This window comes from Sus scrofa, chromosome 14 (assembly GCF_054392235.1).
Source record: "Sus scrofa isolate SSC_HxYL_T2T_F1_AM1 chromosome 14, Sscrofa_HxYL_maternal_Yorkshire_Landrace_v2.0, whole genome shotgun sequence".
In the NCBI taxonomy this organism is placed as follows: domain Eukaryota; kingdom Metazoa; phylum Chordata; class Mammalia; order Artiodactyla; family Suidae; genus Sus; species Sus scrofa.
In genome coordinates this window covers 145,534,915-145,557,553 of record NC_139396.1, presented here as the reverse complement: position 1 = coordinate 145,557,553, position 22,639 = coordinate 145,534,915, and the positions used below count along the sequence as shown (strand labels likewise).

General features: G+C 38.2%; 1 protein-coding gene across 20 annotated transcripts in view; it reads right to left on the bottom strand.

Moving 5' to 3' along the window:
- VTI1A (vesicle transport through interaction with t-SNAREs 1A) overlaps window positions 1–22,639 on the bottom strand; it is a 368,523-nt gene that overhangs the window by 338,943 nt on the left and 6,941 nt on the right. For all 20 annotated transcript variants that reach the window (XM_084994282.1, XM_013983738.3, XM_084994284.1 and 17 more), the window contains exons 2-3: window positions 19,405–19,463; window positions 14,498–14,608 (exon numbers count right to left, since the gene is read on the bottom strand). In XM_084994282.1, coding sequence (XP_084850408.1) covers window positions 14,498–14,608; window positions 19,405–19,463 — 170 coding nt within the window. The remainder of the gene's footprint in view (window positions 1–14,497; window positions 14,609–19,404; window positions 19,464–22,639) is intronic.

Below are 22,639 nucleotides of genomic sequence, written 5' to 3'. Positions count from 1 at the left end.
AAAAAAAAAAAAACCTGAGAAAATAACTATTTTCCTTTAAGAAATAAAAGAGATTTTTAAAATAGCTATCAAGACACAGAATAGTATTTTTTTCCTGAGTCCTTTTTGACTGCAGTTCAGAAATAGTTTAAAAGTTATTTCATAATTCAAAACTCTAAATGCCATTTGATGTGATGATCATAAGATTTAAATTGATATCATAAGCTATGGGTTATATTAAATTAGAAATTCTCCAACCTGGCCAGAAAAGGAACTTTAATTTTCCCCTAAACAAAAGAAATCCTCTAGTAATTCTACTATCAAGTTGTAAGTTATTTTCCCCACACCAATGCACAGCTATCATAATTTGGAACCAAGTAGATTTTCTCTCTTTCTTTCTGTTCCAAATTCACTCGGCTTACTGCCAAGAGAAAATACAGACACAGGGGAGGCAAAGAGCAATTCTGCTAAGATCAATGAAGATGTTGGCCATAACAGAATCCTATTTATCCATCACATCCATACTTCTTTTTCTCTGATTAGAGATTACTGGCAATTTCTTGACAATTCTTGTACAAAATTAAGTTACAATCAGTCTTGCAAGACTTCACAGGGAGAAGAAAAAAATGCGTATATATCTCCTACTAAATCCAGAAACAACATGTATATCTTTTATAACCATATTTCCACTCATACAAGGGAATTAATACATGTTTCCAAAGCAGTTAAAAGTGCATATTTATAAACAAAATTCACATGATGTTCTATGGCATTGGCTTAAGGTGAGAGGTCAAAGACACAGTCTATTTAGTAGTATGAAATTAAAGGCTGAGGTTTCTGTTTTGTTCTAGGCTCAAGAGAAAATTTAAAATATTCATTTTGCTATGTAAGGAGAAAAATTATTTATGTCATGGTGTCTGTTTCCACCAAATAATGGTTATCATAATACCTAACTTTAAACCAAAGGGAAATTAATTTTTCAAATCATTTGATGCAAAAGAAATGAGGGTAACTGTCACTGTAAGATACTGGATTTTGCCAAGTTTAAAAAAAAAATTTATTTTGGAGTTCTCTTGTGGCACAGTAGGTTAAGGATTGGGCATTGTCACTGCAGCAGCTCGGGGTTGCTGCTGTGGCTCGGGCTCGATCCCTTGATCCCTGGCCCCAAACTTCTATCTACTTTGGGCACAGCCCAAAAAAAAAAAAAAAAAAAAAAAAAAGTATTTAAAAGTAACATTGAAGATTTGAGAGACAAACAATGAGAGCAAGTTAAATGGCACTGCAACTCATACGAAAGAGCTTCACTGTTTTAAATGCTTTATGAAATATAAAGCAAGCCCATTAGCCGGCACGTGTAATCTTTCAATCGCTTCTCATCACAAACCAAACAAAGGCCAAGCTTCTCAACCAGCAAGACTTTGCTGAGCCCTTCCTTGAGCTTCTCAAAAGTTGATGCCCAAGTCGCTTCCCACACCAACTAAACTGCAAGGTCTGGGAGTGGGTGCTGGGCGGCAGGAGTTTGCTAAGACCCCCCAGGTGATTCTATCCTGTAGCAAGCTTTGGGAGCTAAGGCTCTAGTCCCACATTTCACACCTGAAGGGTATCAAACACTCTAGGCCTCCTCTTCCTCCCTTTTATGCTATTACCCTCCCCCTACCCACTTTGTTTGTTATTTTTTCAATCTGAGTTGACCCTGCTTCTCACAAATGCCTCTCACACTTCAAGTCTCAGTTGGGGTAACTCTTCCCTCACAACCTCACTTTACTCCCACACAAATACCTGGGCTGGGTACCTACCCCTCCTTGAAACTGTGCCCTTTCACATACTGTCCCAACAAAACCTCTATCATTTCACTTTCCTTAGTATTACAGCTATTAACTACCAGCTCCTTGAAGACTATGTCTTATTCATCTTTTGTTTGCTTGCTCAATACTTGATGCATGCTGAGTACTAAATCCATGTAAAGTGTTTATAGGAATCTATACCAAAATGACAACAAACTGTTGAAAACCACCAAAATTACTGGGTTGCTTTGCTGCACAGGAGAAGTTGGCACAGCAGTGTAAATCAACCATACTTTAATTTTTTTAAAAAAAGCTTAAAAAAAAAACCCCACCAAAACTGAAACTAATAAATAGAAAGAACAGCAGCTTGAAAGCTTTTTTCCTCAGCTTCCTTGTTTAGTCTTTAGTTTGAAATTAATTTTAATATTATTTAAATATTAAAGAATTAATATTTAAATCAGAATTTAATTTAAATCATTTTAGCTTCCACTATATTATTTCTAGCTGTGTATTTCACTGCCTTGTATATTTGGGGCATATTATAAACCAGATTATCAGTGTATGATAATATTTGAAATTTTAAATTATAGAGCTATTTGTTGTCTTTAGGTATGCTAAAGTCAATTCTTTGATGATATTAATGACAATTATAACAGATACTACAGAATCTTCCCCCTCTCTTTCTCAATCCTGGTATGTTAGGCCAGTAACATAATGATGCAAAGACAGTGACTTCTAATAGTTCCTGGGAAATCTCAGTTATTAGAAATTAGGGAAGGAAAGGAAGGAAATTGAAAGTAAATAATTTACCATGTATTTTGAACTCTGGATGAAAAACTTGGTACAAATAACTGATTAGTAATAAGATACATATAAAATGATACACAATAATATAGTATCATAATTGTTCCGCCTTTAATTCTGACTCTGCTGCCACAAGGTCAAGGAGAAAACTTGCTTGCACAGATTGATTTCTAAGATGTCTTTTATGAAACAAAATGTGCCAGATATAAAAGCAATCCTAAGTAGAAGGTCGTATCTGAGAATAAGATGGAAAATTTCATATTTCAATCCTTTTGTAGGCTCCTGCAGTTTGTCTTGAAGCACTGAGAAAGAGGATTTAGGATACTGAAGGAATATTCTGACTTGGAGATACCTCTAAACTCTTTAATTCTAAGATTACTACTTGTGTACAGTAAGTAGAGCCACTGGCTAGAAATCGGTGCAGTTCTCAAAGTATTTGCACTTTATACTTATTTGTGCAATAAATACAATAAATGCACAAATAAGTATAAATACACTTTATACTTATTTGTGCAATAAATACACCCTCATATTTCCCTCGTATTTTGATATGAGGATCCAAATTTTCAGATCCAGAAATTGAAGCACAGAACGAATATTCCATGTCTGAGGTCTTGGGCCTACATTCCTTGGGCCTTTTTCAATATTTCACACTTCTTCTCTTGGCAAAGTGGCCCATGACCAAATTTAACTTCACATAATATTAGAAAAATATGAGATGGACCATTTCTAGCCAATGTCTAACAATACAAGTATATTTTTGAAGGGTAAATAAAGCCATAAAATAAGGACCTGGATTAGACAGCATTTGAAATGGCTAGCACTGAACTGTGTTCTTTAAAAAAAGTAGAAAAAGAAAAATTTAAATTTCACTGAAGCTGAAAAGAAATCTGCAAAATCCTAACCATGGAGATTGTTTTTTCCTTTCTAAGTTTCACTATAAAAATTACTTATGGCCATAAATAAGACAACCCTAGTCTTACTTCGGCTGAAATTTATTTGTAGGTTTATATAAAAAATCAAAATAAGAAAACAATGAAACAAAAAATGTCAGTCATTCAATATACAAAGATGCAATGCTTCATTATGAAAATCAAAGGGTGTCAGGCAAAAAATGCAGATCAGATTAAGAAAAGATGCCCTTGTTTTAAAGTTCAGAATACATTTTTAAGGAACTCATTTCATTTCTACAACCGAGAACTTCACACCAAGACCAATGCCATTCAGCGTGACTTTCCATACCATAAAATGACACTCTCTCCCCATTTTAAGAATGCAATTACAGGTCAAGTTCTTTATAACTAATAACAGAAATCGCTATTTTTACAGTAGATTTCCAAGTCCAAGACAATAATAACTTGTTTTAACAATATTTAACAGAACTGAATGGAGAAAATGTGTACATTTCCTCAGAATTTTCTGTGATGGAGCTCGACCTACAGTAGCTTTTGTGAACTTGCAAAGGCATGAGGAGCCTCAAGAACTAATAAAATGCACTGAGGATGAAGTCGCATTTCTTGATGTTCCCCAATGTGACCACGGTGAAGCACTGCAGGGACATTTCCAGCAAAGGCTTTTAATCCACGATCTGATAAACTTCTTAAAAGGAAAGCCTGAAGAGCAATTTGACTCCACGTTGGTTTTTATTCTTAAAAATGATTTTTCCATTTGGGAGAACCAAAGGATGGAAAGCAAACAAAACAACTTAAGCGCAAAAGAGAGTATCTGGATGCATGGTCTATGTCCTGGTAGACTTCCAAGGACTTGGAATCAAGAGAAAAATCTGGCAAAATCTTTGCTAGCGGCATTATAACTTCTTGTACAGGAAAGCTTAAACTAGGTGACATGGCAAAACTCTTCAACTACTATTACACGATTTAGAAACCCTCACTCTAGAGACCAGATCTGGCTCCGTCTTCATCGCAAGCAGTTCCATGCTCCTAAAAGCTATGAGCTAAGTCAGAAGTGCCTAATCTGTTTTGAGTTTTGTTCTGAACCTCACAAATGTGGAACTGGATAAAAGACAATAAGAAGGGGATAAAAAGCAAGGGAGGATTCATGAAAAAAGAAATGAGAAGGCAAAGTGAGAACCACGACATGTCATTTCCAGTTGCTAACTTACTTCAGCGTAGTGAAGCACAAAATTGACATGCTTTATTCGAATGTGCTTTAACCCTAGGGCCTAAGTATGAGATCTCTAGTTTAGTCAGTGGTATTGAATAGTGCAATTTTGAGTTTCAAGATCTCTAGAACATACGTTTTAAAAGGGTAGTGAATGTGTGGGCATCTGCATGGGGCTACGACCTCGAGACCTTGGGTTGCCCTAGCAACATCCCAGCATCACTGTCAAACTTTACTAGGAGAGTGACTGGCAAGCGCTTTGATAAAAGACGTTTTATTTAAAAATCAATTAGCTACTTTTCTTTCCAAGGAATAGTACACCCTATGTGAAAAAGGAGCATGACCCATGGGCCAAACCAAGTAAGAGGCTTATCTTTTAAACTACATAGTACTTTTCCCAGGGAAATTTAACAGAGGTCCCACAAATCATGATAACAGTCTCTCTGACCATGTATTTGCAGAATATCAGGCTATTTCTGAGCACGGGGCAGTTTATACGCAACCAATAAAAAGTTTACTATTTATGAGCAAACAATTTAACATTACAACAGAGCCTGGCTTTTTGACGATGGCAATTAGCTTCTTCATGTTCCAAACACCAAATAACATTTTCCCATTAATTTTTAAACCAATGTGACTTTAACTTAAAATAAACTGTACATCAAAAGAATGGAAAATAAACAGCCAGGAACACAATTTGACGAATTGGATTTATTTAGTTTATTTATCTAAACAGGGACCATTGGATCTCTTTAATAGGCTGACAGTTGCACTGGGCTGGTTAATAAAACATTCAACAGTGTCTTCAGCCAATATAGAAATGCAAATCCCATCAGAAATATTTTATTCATGAGGCAGTAATTTCAGTTACTACCAGTTCTTAAAAAAAAAAAAAAAAAAAAAAAAAAAAAGGCACTCTGCAAATAAACAGTGCCATCTAGTGACTAATGGTGAAGTCAAATTTATCACCAGTTTACAATTAATCTTTCAAAATCTTACCTGTTTTTATCTTTCCTCTTTTTTTCCTAGGTAAGATCAAAGTGGTAAGGCAAAACAAACAACAGAAAAGTCGATAATAATTTGTTAAGCAATTTAAGAAGGATTATAAGCAGAGACAACCACGTTAAAACCAATAAGCTTTATAATTCTTTTCTGTTTTAATGCGATTCAGCACAGTCCCCAGAAAATATACACTTCATCTGCTTAGGAAACTCAAACCACTAGAAATAACATAAAGTCACAACAAAAATTTGGTCATACCATAAGATGGCACTAAAACTTTAATTACAAGGATTTTAAAAAATTACTAAGTAGAGGAGTTCCCGTCGTGGCGCAGTGGTTAAGGAATCCAACTAGGAGCCATGAGGTTGTGGGTTCAGTCCCTGGCCTTGCTCAGTGGGTTAAGGATCTGGCGTTGCCGTGAGCTGTGGTGTAGGTTGCAGATGCAGCTTAGATCCCACGTTGCTGTGGCTCTGGTGTAGGCTGGTGGCTACAGCTCCGATTAGACCCCTAGCCTGGGAACCTCCATGTGCTGTGGGAGCGGCCCTAGAAAAAAGGCAAACAAACAAACAAACAAATTACTAAGTAGATAGGAAAAAAATCTTCCAATAAAACTGCAAGATCTAATCAGGAATCTGATACTGGTTTTTAAAAAAACGTACACACACAGGACTGTGTGTGAACACACAGGGATAGGGATATATCTCTGTCAGTACACATTTCAACTTTGCCAGTGTCTACAGTGGATGTGGAAGCTATTTTTGCGGGTCATAAATCTCTATAGGAGCTAAAGACAATGGTCTAAAGCTCCAAGTAGTCATCCTAAAAACAATCACTTCGGAAGAAAGTGTCAGAGCTTCCAAAGGGAAGAAACTCTATTAAGGCTAACCTCAAATTCAATACATAAGACCAATGATAAAATATTTAATATATGCTACTGTTCCAGTCAAGTATACATGGTGGGGAGAAGGGTCAAGAATATGAACCTTTTACAGCATCTGGAATTAGGAGACCAAGGTGACACACGCAAGCACAGATCAGCCCCCAGAAGGCATCCCTACAGCTGAAAACAGACTTTGGGGTCTATTTCCTGTGTCAGCCTTTGAAATTATTGGAGGCTCTGTGAGTAGAAGATTTACCAAGGTCAAAGCCTGGAATGAGAATCCTACAAACAAGGAAGGCCAAATGCAAGATGATTTCTAACAATCTCACCTGGTGAGGCCTTAGGAACCACCATCTTAAGGAAGTAACTGCAGACAAGGAAATTCATGATAACTGCAGACACGGAAATTTACGTCTGTACACGTGGATACTGTGTACTATATGACTTTCTCCCTTAAAGGGGTCATAGTCACATCCAGATAACTAAAATATTCTTCAGTTTCTGATTATGAAATTTTGAAAGGTTAAAATGAGATCAGTTTTAGACCAGACATGGAGAGCCATGCATAGCTACTAGACTTTCCAACATTAATATAACTTCCATGGAAGTGTATCTTAGAAAAAGAAAACTCAGTTGTATTTAATTCTAGAGTTGTAAAATCCCCATAATGACAGATCATGACAGTATCTTTTACATATAATTATGGGTTAAATGAGTGATGTACATAAGGTATTTACCTCTGGTCTGCCTATGATTTTTAGTTCTTATTTATCATCCTAACTCAGAGAAGATTAGCAAAAGAACAATAAAAATGATCTTATAAGTCACAATAAAAATGCAACTCCAAGGAATATTTCAATCAGAGTTAAAATATTACTGATACACTTTGATGGGGTAATCTGCCTTCTAGGGATTGCCTTTTCTAGGGCCGCTCCCACAGCATATGGAGGTTCCCAGGCTAGGGGTCTAATTGGAGCTGTAGCCTCCGGCCTACACCAGAGCCACAGCAACACCAGATCCAAGCTGCGTCTGCGAACTACACCATAGCTCATGGCAACACCAGATCCTTAACCCACTGAGCAAGGCCAGGGATTGAACCCGCAACCTCATGGTTCCTAGTCGGATTCGTTAACCACTGTGCCACAACGGGAACTCCTCCAAGGAATATTTCAATCAGAGTTAAAATATTACTGATACACTTTGATGGGGTAATCTGCCTTCTGAGAAATGACCCTCATGAAATAAGCCTGTTCTAATATGCTCATTTCAGCACAATAAATTACAGAGGGAATAAAGGTAAATTTTTTAGGATTAAATTTAAGATGAACTAATTCACTGATTGAAATATTATATGCCCATTAAAATGACTAAGAATTTACAGAAATGGAAACTACCAATGTTAGAATCTTGTGAGTGGTTTTTTTTTAAGTATGGGAAAATGTGTATTGAGTAGCATCATTAGTATTTAAAATAAAACAATAAATTACACAAAGGAGAGGAGATTACAAGGAAACAAATCAAAATATGGATCTTTTGAGGTAACAGAACTTGGTGATTTTTTTTTTCTTCTTTCTACTCTTATTTCCAGAATATTCTCTAACAAGCAGGTATTACTTTTACAGAGAATCAAACACCAAATATAATTTTAAAAATAGAAATCATATTTATTAAATGAACATAGTTCATTTATTAAATGAAAATTTTTCTGGGATGATTCTGTCCAGTCTGGCTTCCTTCTTTCTTTCTAGAATGCACTTATGCTCCTGCAAGAAGGATAAGCTGATGCCATAATTCCAAGACATGACCACTGACACTATCCAAATCTCCAAACATGCTTTCATGGTTTTCTACAGCTTCCACAGAACAGAAGTAAAATATCTCAGGAAGCCATAAGAATAGAAAAGATAAAATGTAAACAAAAGCATCAAGTTTTTGACCTCTCAACAAAAGCCATAATTTAGAAGGGTTCGTCTCTCTCATTCGTACTTATTTAGTCTATCATGGACTTAAAAAAAAGAGAGAGAGAGAGAATACAGTGACTGGCTTCACTCATAAACTCAGATGCTCAAGTTGTCCATTCACCTGTTAAAAGAGAGTGTAGGTAGTCGCAGTAAAAGCTTCAAGCTGTTCCACAATATCCTTTGAACCCTGACCTAAGGGACCAACCCTGATAGTCTGCAGATAGTTGGGCTTCCAGGACCATTCAGTCTCACTGCTGAGACTGTCAATAGAAGTGCCATTCTCTGATGTAGACAGCACTGCACTAGGAGCTGGTCTAACAATCACATCACATAGCCTGCCAAACAGGAAAAGCACAGCATTCGGGCACCACTGACCTAGGACAGAAGTGAATTTGATACTGTAGCTAAACAGATCTACTTCTAACATTCTTTACGATCTAATCTTCACCCCAAATCCTACAGTCTCTGTAGAAGTCTTAAAGGAAGTTCAGCTTTGTTTTAAGGAAAAAAAAAAAAAAAAGGCAATTATACAAACCAACCACAAGATGGCGCTAGCACCACAGTACAACATGAGATGCAAAAGACATTCAATCAACCACCTTCCACAAAGTAACTTTTGGAAACTTATCCTGGTACACTACTTACTAGTTCCTTTCTTTTTCTACTTACTGAGACTTAGTCAAACATTTTACACAACATTAGTTTTTGATTTTTTTTTTGTAAAAGTTTAGAGTTTTTTTGTTTTCTTGACTTTATTTTATTAAGAAGCAAAGAATAATCTTAAACAAAAAAATCCTCAACTTACATTTTTCCTCCTTTTAGTGGTTTATTTTCTTAGACACGACCATGCCCTAGCTAACCTCATACCAGTATTGAAGGAAGAAATTACAACAATGGCTTAAATACATGAAATCTAATTGGTTTTTTTTTGGGGGGGGGGTGCCTGCAGCATATGTTCCTGGGGCAGGGATTGAAACCGTGCTTCCCCTGAGCCATACCAGTGGCAACACTGGCTCCTTAACTCACTAGGTCACCAGGGAGCTCCCTGAATTCTAAATTTTTTAAAGGTTGTTTTCAAATATATAAAGAAGCTATTATAGAAACATGAAGTTGGGGGCAGGGAACAGCAAAGGATTGTGGAGAAAGCCTTAGACTATGTGTTTAGGTTATTTGACTCTAAACAGCAGTGTGATTTTAAGGTAAGACCTTTGGTTCCCCGGTTCGCCATTTCCTCATCTGAAAAATAAGGTAGTTGATCTGAACTTCTCTGGACCTGATATTTCTATTACTGTGAGACTATAAGAATCCAAAATGAACAATATGAGACTACAAGAGGCCCAAAATCAAGAAGAATGGAATTAGGCAAAGCGAACAGAATCATCAGAGGTAGCAACAGTATAAAAGGAACATAATCTCTTCCCTTTCCACAACTATGACTACAAACTACAGCCTAAATTTTCAAATCTTTTACATAGGTATTTAGCCACAAATTAAATTCCATGACAAGTACTATAAAGAGTAGACTACTATTTTTTCATTCTCAAATGTATATAATGATCCAATAAGGATTAATAAACATGAAACTATATTGAACTCTCATGTCAGTAATGTCAGTAATTAATACAGAACCAACTCCCCCCGCCAAAAAAAAAAACTTTAAACAATAGACAAAATGTGTGAAGCAATCCTTCCTAAAAACTGGACAACAGGCAGTGCAGGGCTGAAATCCTGTGACAATAGAAATCCTTGGAATGAGCCGTATACCAGCCGTGGCTCTCAGCCTGTAGGCATTGTCCAGATTACCACACAGGGGGTGGAGCCCCAAGGGAGCACAGCATGTCCCTGAACTTAGGAGGCAGACACTGGAGGTGGGGGCTGCTGAGATGGATGAAATGGAGCAGGGTAATGGGGAGAAGGAAGCCACACAGAGAAGGAGCTCCAGAAATCTATTAAGAGATCCCGTTAAGTCTCTGGCTGAAAGTGACTTGCAGATGCAGAGGGAAGAGGCCACTTGGAAGACGCATACTGGGGAGCCAGGGATGGAATGGAGATTCTAAAATTCAACCTGAAGCACACAGATAGAATTCCCACCAAACAGAGGGCAGAACATTCACTGAATATTCCAGTCATTCAAATGGAATCCAGGAAAGGCCATACCGCCAAAGTCAGGCTACTCTAGACATGTCCTAACCAAGTTAACAATGAGCCTTAAAAGGATCTGCTGGCAAATTTTCTGCCTGCCCCAATAAAGCTCAACATTCTCTTAGACATGTATTGTCAACAGGGGTGATAATCAAGCCCAGAGAGGCAAAAATTTGTTATTGGGAGGATGAAGAATCTTATATGTTGCAAAGATGCATGGCCTTCCAAAGGGCTGCAGTACAATTTGTACAGATACAAAACATATTTGCAGGGGAGTTCCTGTTGTGGCACAGTGGAAATGAATCCTAGTAGTATCCAGGAGGATGTTGGTACGATCCCTGGCCCCGCTCAGTGGGTTGGGGCTCCGGTGTTGCCGTGAGCTGTGGCGTAAGTCGCAGACGTGGCTCGGATACTGAGTTGCTGTGGCTGTTGCATAGGCCAGCAGATGCAGCTCTGATTCGACCCCTAGCTGGGGGACTTCCATATGCCTCGGATGTGGTCCTACAAAGCAAAAACAAAACAAAACAAAAAAAAAAACCAAGAAAGGTATATTTGGGTATTAGCATTTCCTGGGGGAGAGAGGAGCAATTAGGAAAAAGAAAAAAGGTCTAAAAAAGTTCCTCAGTGGGGTACCAATGGCAAAAAGACTGAGATGCACTGCTCCAAAGGAAACTGACAAAATCTCGGCTTTTAACGATATAGGATCCACAACATCAAATATATACTAATAAAATTTCTAGACATGTAAAGAAGCAATGGAACAGAATAGAAAGCCTAGAAGTTGACCTGAATTTTATTCGGTTCCCACAGAGCTCTGTAGGATTTTGCAGAAGAGGGTGACACATTCAGATCAGTGTGTTAGATAATTCTAGAGAGGTGTGGAGAGGGGTTTACGGTGGGAGAAGAACGGAAGGAGGCTCCTACAATCATCTAGACAGAGAAACATGAAGGGTTAATTAATCCATTAACTTTAATTAGAACTGTCTAAGTATACATTTGAGTTGTCCAATTCTTATATCAATCCAAATTTTCTCATGTTGTCTCATATTCTTGCTGCAAGAAACTGCCTTTCACAAAGCAGTTAAAGAAAGTTTTATCTAGTATAGAGAGCATAGAAGCAAGGTAGTTACATTTCTTTTCTGAATGTAGACCTGTCATGGATTCCAATTTTCCTTTTTAATTAATAGGACACAACTTAAAAGATAAATGCATGAGTCACTGGATAGCCCATCTCAGCTTCTCAGGAAAAAAAAAAATTGTAATATAAAATAAATATGCAGGAGTTCCTGTTGTGGCTTAGCAGGTAAAGAACCCGACTAGTATCCATGAGGATGTGGGTTCGATCCCTGGCCTTGCTCAGTGGGTTAAGGATCCAGTGTTGCATACAAGATACAGCATAGGTCACAGATGCGGCACGGCTGTGGAGAAGACTAGCGCTGCAGCTCCTATTCGACCCCTAGCCTGAGAACTTCATATGCCACAGTTGTGGCCCTAAAAAATAAAATAATAAAATAAAATAATACACAAAATAACAAATCACCCTATTCCCAGACTCTGGGTAGAATTTCTAGGAGATTCAGTACATTGACCTTGTGGTGGGAAGTTTAGGAGATGTAGCTTCCAAAGGTAAAACACCTAAGGAAGGAACAGAGGCAAAAAGACCTGTATAAATTCTTGAATTTCTTTATGAATTTGGACCCCCGGGTCAGAAATACAGTTGTTTACATGCCAACACACTTGACTCCTGTCACTCACAGGTAAAACCTTTTTAAGGATTTAATTGCAGTAAAATACACATAATATATAATTGACCATCTTAACCAATTTTAAGTGTAGAGTTCAATAGAGTTAAAAATATTCACATTGCTGGAGTTCCCGTGGTAGCGCAGTGGTTAACAAATCCGACTAGGAACCATGAGGTTGCGGGTTCGATCCCTGCCCTTGCTCAGTGGGTTAACGATCCGGCGTTGCCGTGACCTGTGGTGTAGGTTGCAGACGAGGCTCGGATCCAGCGTTGCTGTGGCTCTGGCGTAGGCCGGTGGCTACAGCTCCGATTCAACCCCTAGCCTGGGAACCTCCATATGCCACGGGAGCGGCCCAAGAAATAGCAACAACAACAACAACAACAACAACAAAAAAGACAAAAAAAAAAAAAACAAAAACTGAAATTCTGTACCCATTTAACAGTAGCTCCCTCCAGCCCTTGACAACCACCAACCCACTTTCTATAAATGTAACTACTTTAGGTACATTATACAAACAGAAACATGGCGTGTGTCTTTTGTGATTGGCTTATTTCATTTAGCATAGTATTCTCAAAGTTCATCCATGTCATAGCATGTGTCAGAATTCCCTCGTTTTTAAGGCTATATAATATTCCACCATACACACACACCGCATTTTATCTGATCATCTGTTGATGGACACTTGGGTTGTTTCCATCTTTTAGTAGAGCAAATAATGCTGCCACAATCATGGGTATATAAATCTCTCTTCAAGATCGAGGCTTTCAATTCTCTTGGGTATATATCCAGAAGCGGAATTGCTCACCTGTATCTTTTCTTCCTTTTTTTTTTAATTCAGTGAATTTTAATATGTTTATAGGTACAACCATCCCATCCTAAAATCCCACCCCCCCCAACCTGTCTCCTTGGGTAACCATAAGTTTTTCAAAGTCCGTGAGTCAGTTTCTGTTCTGTAAATTTTTTTATATTCCACATATAAGTGATAGCATATAATGTTTGTGTCTCATTGTCTGATTAACGTCACTTAGCATGATAATTTCTAAGTCCATCCATGTTGCTACAGTGCCATTATTTCATTCCTTTTAATGGCTGAGTATTATGACCTGTATCTTTCCTACTCCTATTACTTTCTAATTATTAACGATGTTAACATCATATTTTTACATTTATATTCTGAAATTTGTATGAAGTGGGTGGAGTTGAGAGTCAGATATAGAGGAAGAGAAAGCTAAGTGGCTTCAGGAGACAACTGATACAAAGGGATCCCTTATATGAGTTATTGAGTTCCTTTTGTCTTTTGGCAGGGAGTGTAATTTTATCTTTTTAAGACTCTAAAAATAAAGGCTGTGGAGCTTATCCCAGAAAAAAAAATACCATTAGAAACATACACCCAAAAATACTGATATAGGGGAGTTCCCATCATGGCTCAGTAGTTAACGAACCCATCTAGCATCCATGAGGATGCAGGTTCAATCCCTGGCCTCGCAGCGGGTTAAGGATCCAGCATTGCTGTGAGCTGTGGTGTAGGCCGCAGGCACAGCTCAGATCCTATGTTGCTGTGGCTCTGGCATAGACTGGAGGCTACAGCTCTGATTCAACCCCTAGCCTGGGAACCTCCATATGCTGCAGGTGTGGCCCTAAAAAGGCAAAAAAAAAAAATGTATATATATATATATAAAAATAATTTCAGGATATTCACAAGCCTTTGAAGTCCATCCATAAACACTGCATCTTAAAGGCTGCAAACTCTGAAAGGCCCAAAATTGGATTTTAAAATTCTAATAAATGCTGAATACCAATAAAGACTGTCCAGACTAAAAAAAATCCATGGGATTTGAATCTTTTTTGTAAGTCATGAATTCAACATACCTTCAAGTCCACAATTAGCAGCTCTATAAGCATTTTTAGATCCCAAGTCATTGTTAGCTGTTGCTTGTCTTGGGCACAAGTCCCTAAAGACAGTGCACTTACTGCTGACTGACTGAGGCTTGGGGTGGGGGTGGGGGGAAAATTTAAAAAAAATAGGTGAGACTTGGTGTAAAGACTGGTAGGTAGAACAAAGGATGGAATCTGACTCACAAAATCTGTCTCAAGTTTTCCCATTTCTTGCTTGTAGCTTCTCATTCTGTTGCTGTACATTCCTCGACTTTGAGGTGGAATCTCTCGGACTTCCAGGTCCATCTGTTCCAACTGGAAGGATGAGAGAAAAACATGATTTGTTTTAAACCGTATGCTTACTCTCCATGTGACCAGACATTCAGCACCTAGAGGACTGAATTCCAATTCCATTTTCGCATTTCACAACTTGAGGAACCAGGCCCAGGGAGCCAGCTGCCTGTGGTCAGATGAGCGCTAGGGCTACTTCTGTGCTCAATTTTTGTTAAGGTCAACGAACAGGTACTGAGGGCTTGCCAAGTGACACATAGAGTGCCAAAGTGCTTACTTTGTCAAGAATTTTTTTTAAAGACAAAGGCATCAGTCCAAATGTCCTCAATAATAATGATTTTACAATCCATGGAGTATCCTATCATTCAACCCAACCTGGTCTGGTCTTCTGACCCCCGAACCATCAGAACTATGAGAAGATAAACCACATCGTTATTTCTACTATTAGTCTCCCAGCCCAGCCTAAGTCGTCTGGTGAAAGTTCTCCTGGAAAGTCTCTTTTGATTGGTAAAATCCCATGCCAATCAATCTGTGATCTTGGCCTTAGGCTTATACTTTATAAACATGTTGCTAGGGCATTAAATGGATACAGTAGCATGTTAAATTACACAAGCTCACTGAAATCCCAGCGAGGCACTTTCTAACACTGTCATGACATAACACTTTGGAAACAACACACGAGCAACACATGAGCAAAACCCGGAGGCCATACAGAAGGAGTATGATGGTGAAGAACCGAGGCTTTCAAGTCAGATGCCTGGGTTCAGAGCGTAGGCTCCTCTGCTTACTAGTCACTCAATTTATTTTATTTTACTTTATAATAATTTTTATTGTTTCCACACAATTATGAACAGGTTTCTTAACTTTTCCCATTTCTAAAAATAGTATGTCTTTTGTAGGGCAGCTGTAAAGAGTAAACAGGGTAATTCCCATAATGGGCTTAGAACAGTGCCTCTTACTTGGTAATCACTAGATTAATGCTAACAACTGTAGTCATGATTACTGAAGATCAAGAAGAAATAACAGCAAGTATGATGCAAGATATCACAGGTCGTTTAAGAAATAAAAACCAACAACTACAGACTGGCTCAGGCCATGTCTAATAAACCCACATCCAAAACTGTTGCCATATATTTTGCTTTTTCAAGCATTCTCAAATTATTGCCATGAACACTATGCTTAGCACTAATAAAACTTATTTATCTAATGTTAGGGTCTGAGTAACAATAGTAGAACTCAGATAAGCCAGAAAACTATGGTTCAATTCACAAACTTTAATTTTTATAATGAAAAAAAGTGACAGTTTTAACTAGCCTTGATGTAAAGCAGTAACCATTTAAATTACTGACGTGTCTCTGAAGTTCCCGTTGTGGCTCAGTGGTTAATGAATCCGACTAGGAGCCATGAGGTTGCGGGTTCGACCCCTGGCCTTGCTCAGTGGGTTAAGGATCCGGTGTTGCTGTGAGCTGTGGTGTAGGTTGCAGACGTGGCTCGGATCCCACATTGCTGTGGCTCTGGTGTAGGCTGGCGGCTACAGCTCCAATTAGACCCCCAAACTGACACGTCTCAACATAAATGTGATACCCCAATAAATTTGTGATTCAGCAAGGCAATTGTTTAAAGCACTTCTCCAAAATTATCATTTAGTACTTAGTTCTAATAAGGTTGAGTAGAATCATGCAGACAAATAACTGCAAAGTACATGTAAGTGAAAATCTGAGTGTTAACTACATTTCTGTTTCAGGCATTTTACAAGGACACTTAAAACTAACCAAAAGCAGGTAAGAAGAAAAAGAAAGAGACAACAAACACGTTAAATGAAACCAGAAATAAGGCTAGGATGTTTTGGTTCTATATTGTCACAACATTCACATGGCCAACGTCAAGTGGAAGACGGGCAGTGTCTAAGGGATTAATACAAATTGTTCAGCAGAAATATAACTAATCCTAGTAAGTAAAATCATAATGAAGTTTTTTCTCCCAGGGTCCACATCAAAAGGACAGTACCTAATGTAATGATCAGTGTCCTTAACGAGGATGTCATCAAAATTAAGTAAATCAGCTGCCTCGTCATTTTAAACAAAACGAAACACACATCTAAGACAAAACTCCTCACGTTAGTAACAACTGGAGGTGACTACAAGCGCCATGAGGATATAACTAGGTTTTATACTTCTTGGTACAGTAACACCTTGGTTATCCAGAAACCAGCTTCCTAACATCATAAAGTAAATCAATGTCCCCAAAAGAAGGCAACCAATGAGCCAAAACACAGATTTTGCTGGGAAAACAACAACAACAACAACAACAACAAACCCCAAAAACCCTGCAATTGAAAACTCAGCAATATAAGAAGATATTCAAGGTCCAAAAAATTGATGGGGTATATTTATGGTAGGCCTGCCAACCAGAAGGAAGAGATGCCCTGAGTGGCAGCTATGGTGTATAAAAGACCAGTCTTTTCACTTGAAGGCCAGGAAGCATGAGAGAAACAGTTGATTATCAAAAGGAAAGAAAGGAAAGAGAAAACTATTGGAAGCAGGGGGGAGAACTTTCAAAAGGGAGGTAAACACGAGAAGTTGGGGAGTTAGGAGCGAAGCTGCCTCTGTGTAGACAGTGCCGTGGGAAGGAGACCTTAGAGGGCGAGGGGAGCATCAGCGTTCTGACAGCTAGAGAAGAACCAGAGACAGGAAGAGTAGCGGCTCAGCACCTTGCTGCCTGAGCACGCAAAGACACAAAGGAAATGTGTGCAGTATAAGGAAGAGCAACACCCAGCTATTTCTTCAGACCCACCCTGGGAGCAGCAGCCCCCTGGGTAAGGTCCTGTTAACAAACGTTACTCAGGCAAACAAGCTGGGGACATGCTGCCCCTCATAGTGCACCTCTTATCCTACTTAAGGGTCTAAGAAAGATTTATAGAAAAACAGTAACAGAAAAGACCTGGCCTCCAATTCTGCTTAAGCTATAGTTTCCCAAACTAATCTGAATAGGCAGTACCAGTCAAGAGAAACCACTTTGGGAAACTGCTCTAAGTATATCAGTTAGTTCGAAGGGAACACCAAGTAGTAGTACCTGTCAGTATTTGGAAAAGCAGCACACTCATTTAGGACCACAAGGCAGTAACAAAGTGAATCATACTTGCAATACCTGGCTTTAAAGCCAAAACCTAGGGAGTTCCCATTGCTGTGAGCTGTGGTGTAGGTCGCAGACATGGCTCAGATCTGGCATTGCTGTGATGAGACCCCTAGCCTGGAAACCTCCATGTGCCGCAGGTGCAGCTCAAAAAAAAAAAGCCAAAAAATAAAACCAAAAAACTAGGACACAATACTTTTGGATATTTTTTGCTCCTTGACTTGTAAATTTATTTGTAGCAAAAATTACTGGATGAGCTAGAGCTCTAGGCTTAGCATACCTAAGTACAAATCTTTATTTCACCACTTACTGACAAGTTACTTAACCTTTCTAAGCCTGTTTCGCCATCCACAAAATGCGGGTAATGATGGTATTGAGTATCATCCTCTGTGTGCCTCTCAGGCCTCTACTTGTCCTGCTGGGCATGTCAAGAATGCAGAGCCCTGACCACTCTTTTCCCAGGCAGGGAGCCATTGTGGGGTAGGAAATAAGATGCCTCTTGGGGACAAAGAAAAGGCTTGCTACAGGCTGCTAGAAAGCAGTATATTTGCCTGGCTCCACATTACTGTCCTCTGAGATAATGGGCTGTAAGTGTTGGCATTCTCCTAGGCAAACCTGTGTCAGCCCCATGGGAACTGGGGCTCTGAGAACTGGCACAAGCCTGCAGAAACTTGGGCAGCTGCTTTTGCTGTAATAAAAGCCTTTTGTCTCTGACCTAGGAATCTCTCATCTTCCATCAACATCCATGAAACTGTGGCAAGCTCACCTGTGAGTGAGCAAATAGAGGCAAATCTCCATTTTCAACAGTTTTTGACAATAGTACCTGTCTCACTTGGTTTTTAATTTTGTGAAAATCAGATACTATAAAGCAAGTAATATGCTTAACCCACTGTCTGATACCCAGTAGGCCTTTAACAAGTGTTAGCTACTTATCGCTATCACAAAAAGTATTATGAAGGAGTAAAATTCAAGGTGGACATTTAATGAATCACTTTTATTAAGAAAAATAAAATCCTGAGCTCCCGTCGTGGTGCAGCAGAAATGAATCCAACTAGGAACCATGAGGTTTTGGGTTTAATCCCTGGCCTTGCTTAGTGGGTTAAGGATCCAGCGTTGCCATGAGCTGTGGCTTAGGTCACAGACACGGCTCAGATCCTGTGTTGCTGTGACTGTGATGTAGGCTGGCAGCTGAAGCTCCGATTAGACCCCTAGTCTAGGAACCTCCATATGCCACAGGTGCGGCCCTAAAAAGACAAAAGGGAAAAAAAAATAAAGAGAGAGAAGAAGAAAATTCCAAGAAGCTATTAATTATCTTCAATTTAAAAAGTGATGAGCATTTTTTCATATGCTTGTTGGCCATCTGTGTATCTTCTTTGGAGAAATGTTTACTCAGGTCTGTTTCCCATTTTACACTTGGGTTATTGGGTCTTTCTGCTCTTGAGTTGTATAAGTTGTTTGTGTATTTTAGAGATTAAGCCCTTGTCAGTTGCATCATTTGAAACTATTTTCTCCCATTCCATAGGTTGTAAATAAAAATCATTTAAAATAAATAGTGATGAATTCTGAATCATGAACTGCTAATCAATAATGTTTCCCATTTCTACAGTGTATAAAAGAGGCTTAGAGGAAGGCATCAGATTTAATAGCTCTGGTTGTGTTTTAAGATATATGACCAAGTTTGCACGTACCAGTTCTTTTGCTTCTTCAAGCTGTTTCTCCACATTCGCAACCATCTGCTTCTTCTCATCTGAAACAAACAATCATACCGAGGAATTGCTAAGGATATAAATAAATGTAATATTAATTATATAGCTTTTTTTTTTTCTTTCTGGTTAATCAGAGTAGAGAACTGCCATATCAGGCAAACGGCCACATCATTCTTTGGTGAGTTAGGAACTGATTCTAGGCTATTTGGAAGTACAGAATCCTATGGAGCACTGAATTATTAAGACTGCCATAACATTTTTTAAGAGAAATCAAAAATTGTTTTTAGAAGAGTCTGTATCAACAATAGCAGACTTGGTGGTGGCATGATGAATCTGCAAAGTCATGACTTTAACAAATTGGGAATAGTTGATTTATGAATACAATTGAAAAGTCGCATACAAAAACAAATTCCTAAAACTGGGCAAGATTTTATAACCCGTTAAAAAATTGTGCTTTCATTAAGAGTTAGGTGTAATGGAAGAAATATTTGATGTCAGAACTACTGATTCTAAACCCAAAGCCACTATCTACTCACTGCTTATGGGATACTGGATAAGAAAAAGAGCTTTTTTTTTTTTTTTTTTTATTGGAGAGTTCCCTGGTGACCTAGCAATTAAGGATCCTACATTGTCATTGACGTGGTGCACGTTCGACCCCTGGCCTGGGAACTTCTGCATGCTGCTGGCATGGCCAAAAAATAAACAAATAAAAGGCTATTAAAAACTGAATACAGAATAATATAGGAATGTGGGGAATAATTATGATGTTAAACGGCAGCCCTAAAATACCTATGATTATTTTTTAGCTCAAATAAGCTGATGCAAGAGAAACTGCTTTTAATTTGGGAAGTGCTAAGTGTCTATATGTTTTTGCTTTTGTTTTTTTTTCAAACTACCACAATTAAGTTATAACCCAACCGCATTCCCTTTTCTGGGAGAGATATATTTTAGCAGACAATTTCAGAAAAAATTTCTCTACCCCTATTCTAAATCAATCAGCCCATTTATTTAGAGATAACACCAAGTTCTGTGCTATCTAAATTTATTGAACATTTATCATTTTGTCTGCCTAACACCCTTCTCTTCTCAGGCAATAACCCTCACTCTTTTGAGGCTCTCCTCTGCACCAAGGAGGTCAATGGGAGATGCTATTTCCTTCTATGACCCCGCCTCTCTGATCACTGTGACTTGCCAAGGGATGGGCTTCTCTTCCTAGCTGGACTGATACTAACAGCTCAATCCCTCTGGCTGCATTGGTCTACAGGATGGGAGCAGGATGGGAATGTAAACTGGTACAACCACTATGAAGAACAGTATGGAGGTTCCTTAAAAAACTAAATATAGGACTACTATATGATCCAGCAATCACACTCCTGGGCATGTATCTTCAGAAAATCATAATTCAAAAAAACACATGCACTCCAATGGTCACTGTAGCACTATTTACAATAGCCAAGACATGGAAGCAACCTAAATGCCCATCAACAGAGGAATAGGTAAAGAATATATACAATGGAATACTAGTAAGCCATAAACAAGGATAAAATAATGCAATTTGTAGCAACAGGGATAGACCTAGAGATTATCATACTAAGTGAAGTTGGACAAATATCATATGATATCTCTTAAATGTAGAATCTGATTTTAAAGTGATACATAAAAACTTACTTACAAAACAGAAATACACTTGCAAATTTCAAAATCAAACTTATGGTTACCAAAGGGGAAACATGGGGAGAGGGATAAATTAGTAGGAGTTTGGGATTAACATACACATACTACTATATATAAAATAGATAACTAACAAGGACCTATTGCATAGCACAGGGACCTCTCCTCAATATTCTGTAATAACCTACATGGGGCAAGAATCTGAAAAAGAATGGATATATGTGTATATATATAACTGATTCACTTTGCTGTACACCTGAAACTAACATGACATTGTTGTAAGTCAATTATACTCCAATAAATTAAATTTAAAAAAAAGATCCAAGCAGGCTAATCAAAGTCCTCAAGTAATAGGAAAGTCTTTTCCTCTTTTTTGATAGCGTTATAAGAACATGAGTCTACAAGCTGTTGGCATCCATTGTTCTAGTTACAAGGAGCAAGCCAGTTTTCAGCAGTTGAGAATGAAGCCTATGTTTAGAAAGAAGCTAAGTAAAAATAAAAAATCATTATAAATATTAATAAAAAATTTAAAAAGCCCAAGTAGATAGATAGATAGATAATTACATAGATTTTGTTAATTAGTTTCTTGATCCAGGTAACTCAAGGTTTTACTTGACTTTACCATGGCTTTGGTTTCTTGAACCAACACATTTACTTTTCTCTATCTAAAGGTGACTTTCTATGGCATAGAACCCAATGAATACCAACTGACTAAAAGACTAGAAGTCACGAAGCTTAAATGGGTACAACACCTGGCAGCTGACTAACTTTTCAGAAGGATAGTTAACACCATGTGGGGACTCTTGTATCATAAGATATTATTTTACTAGAACAAAAATTAGGTCCTGATAACCTGCACCCCTTCCCTCTGATTCCTCCTGCCAAAAACTAGGGGCGTTAGCTGTCACATAAGGTGTTCTGTGTGTACTCTAAGTAGTTCTCCCTAAGAAAAATGCACATTTAGAATGAAAATTCAGTTTTATTTTCTCTCTTTGAAAATTTAAGCCTACATATAGCCAGATTAAAAATTGAGTATACGATCCCAAATTTATTTGCTTCTGGCACATGTCAACCCATCTAACTTTTCCACAATTTATAATAGAACCACACTGTATTTTTGCAATAGAGGAAAATATGAAATAAGACAAGCCCATCTTGGACCAAGAGCATTTACAAATTAGAAGGAATATCTTGGTTTTTGTTGTTGTTGTTGTTTTTAAGACACTCAGCTGTTAAGAAAATCCATGCCATGGACCTCTAAGACAAACATATACCAGTTTTTCTCATTACCAAATAAAACAAGGAAAGAAGCCTCCCTTGACCGGTACTCCCCTTTGCTATTAATCTCTCTCCTTCTAACCACAGTCACCGTTTCCTTCCTTATCTCCCCATTTCCTCCCTCTAATCTCACTCCCATTCCCACTATTCCACTGAAATGACTCTCACTTACAAAGACTAATGGCCTTCCCTTTGCCCAAACTCATGGACACTCTTTGGCCGAATTTTTACTTAATCTTGTGGCATCTGACACTCGACTCCTCCCATC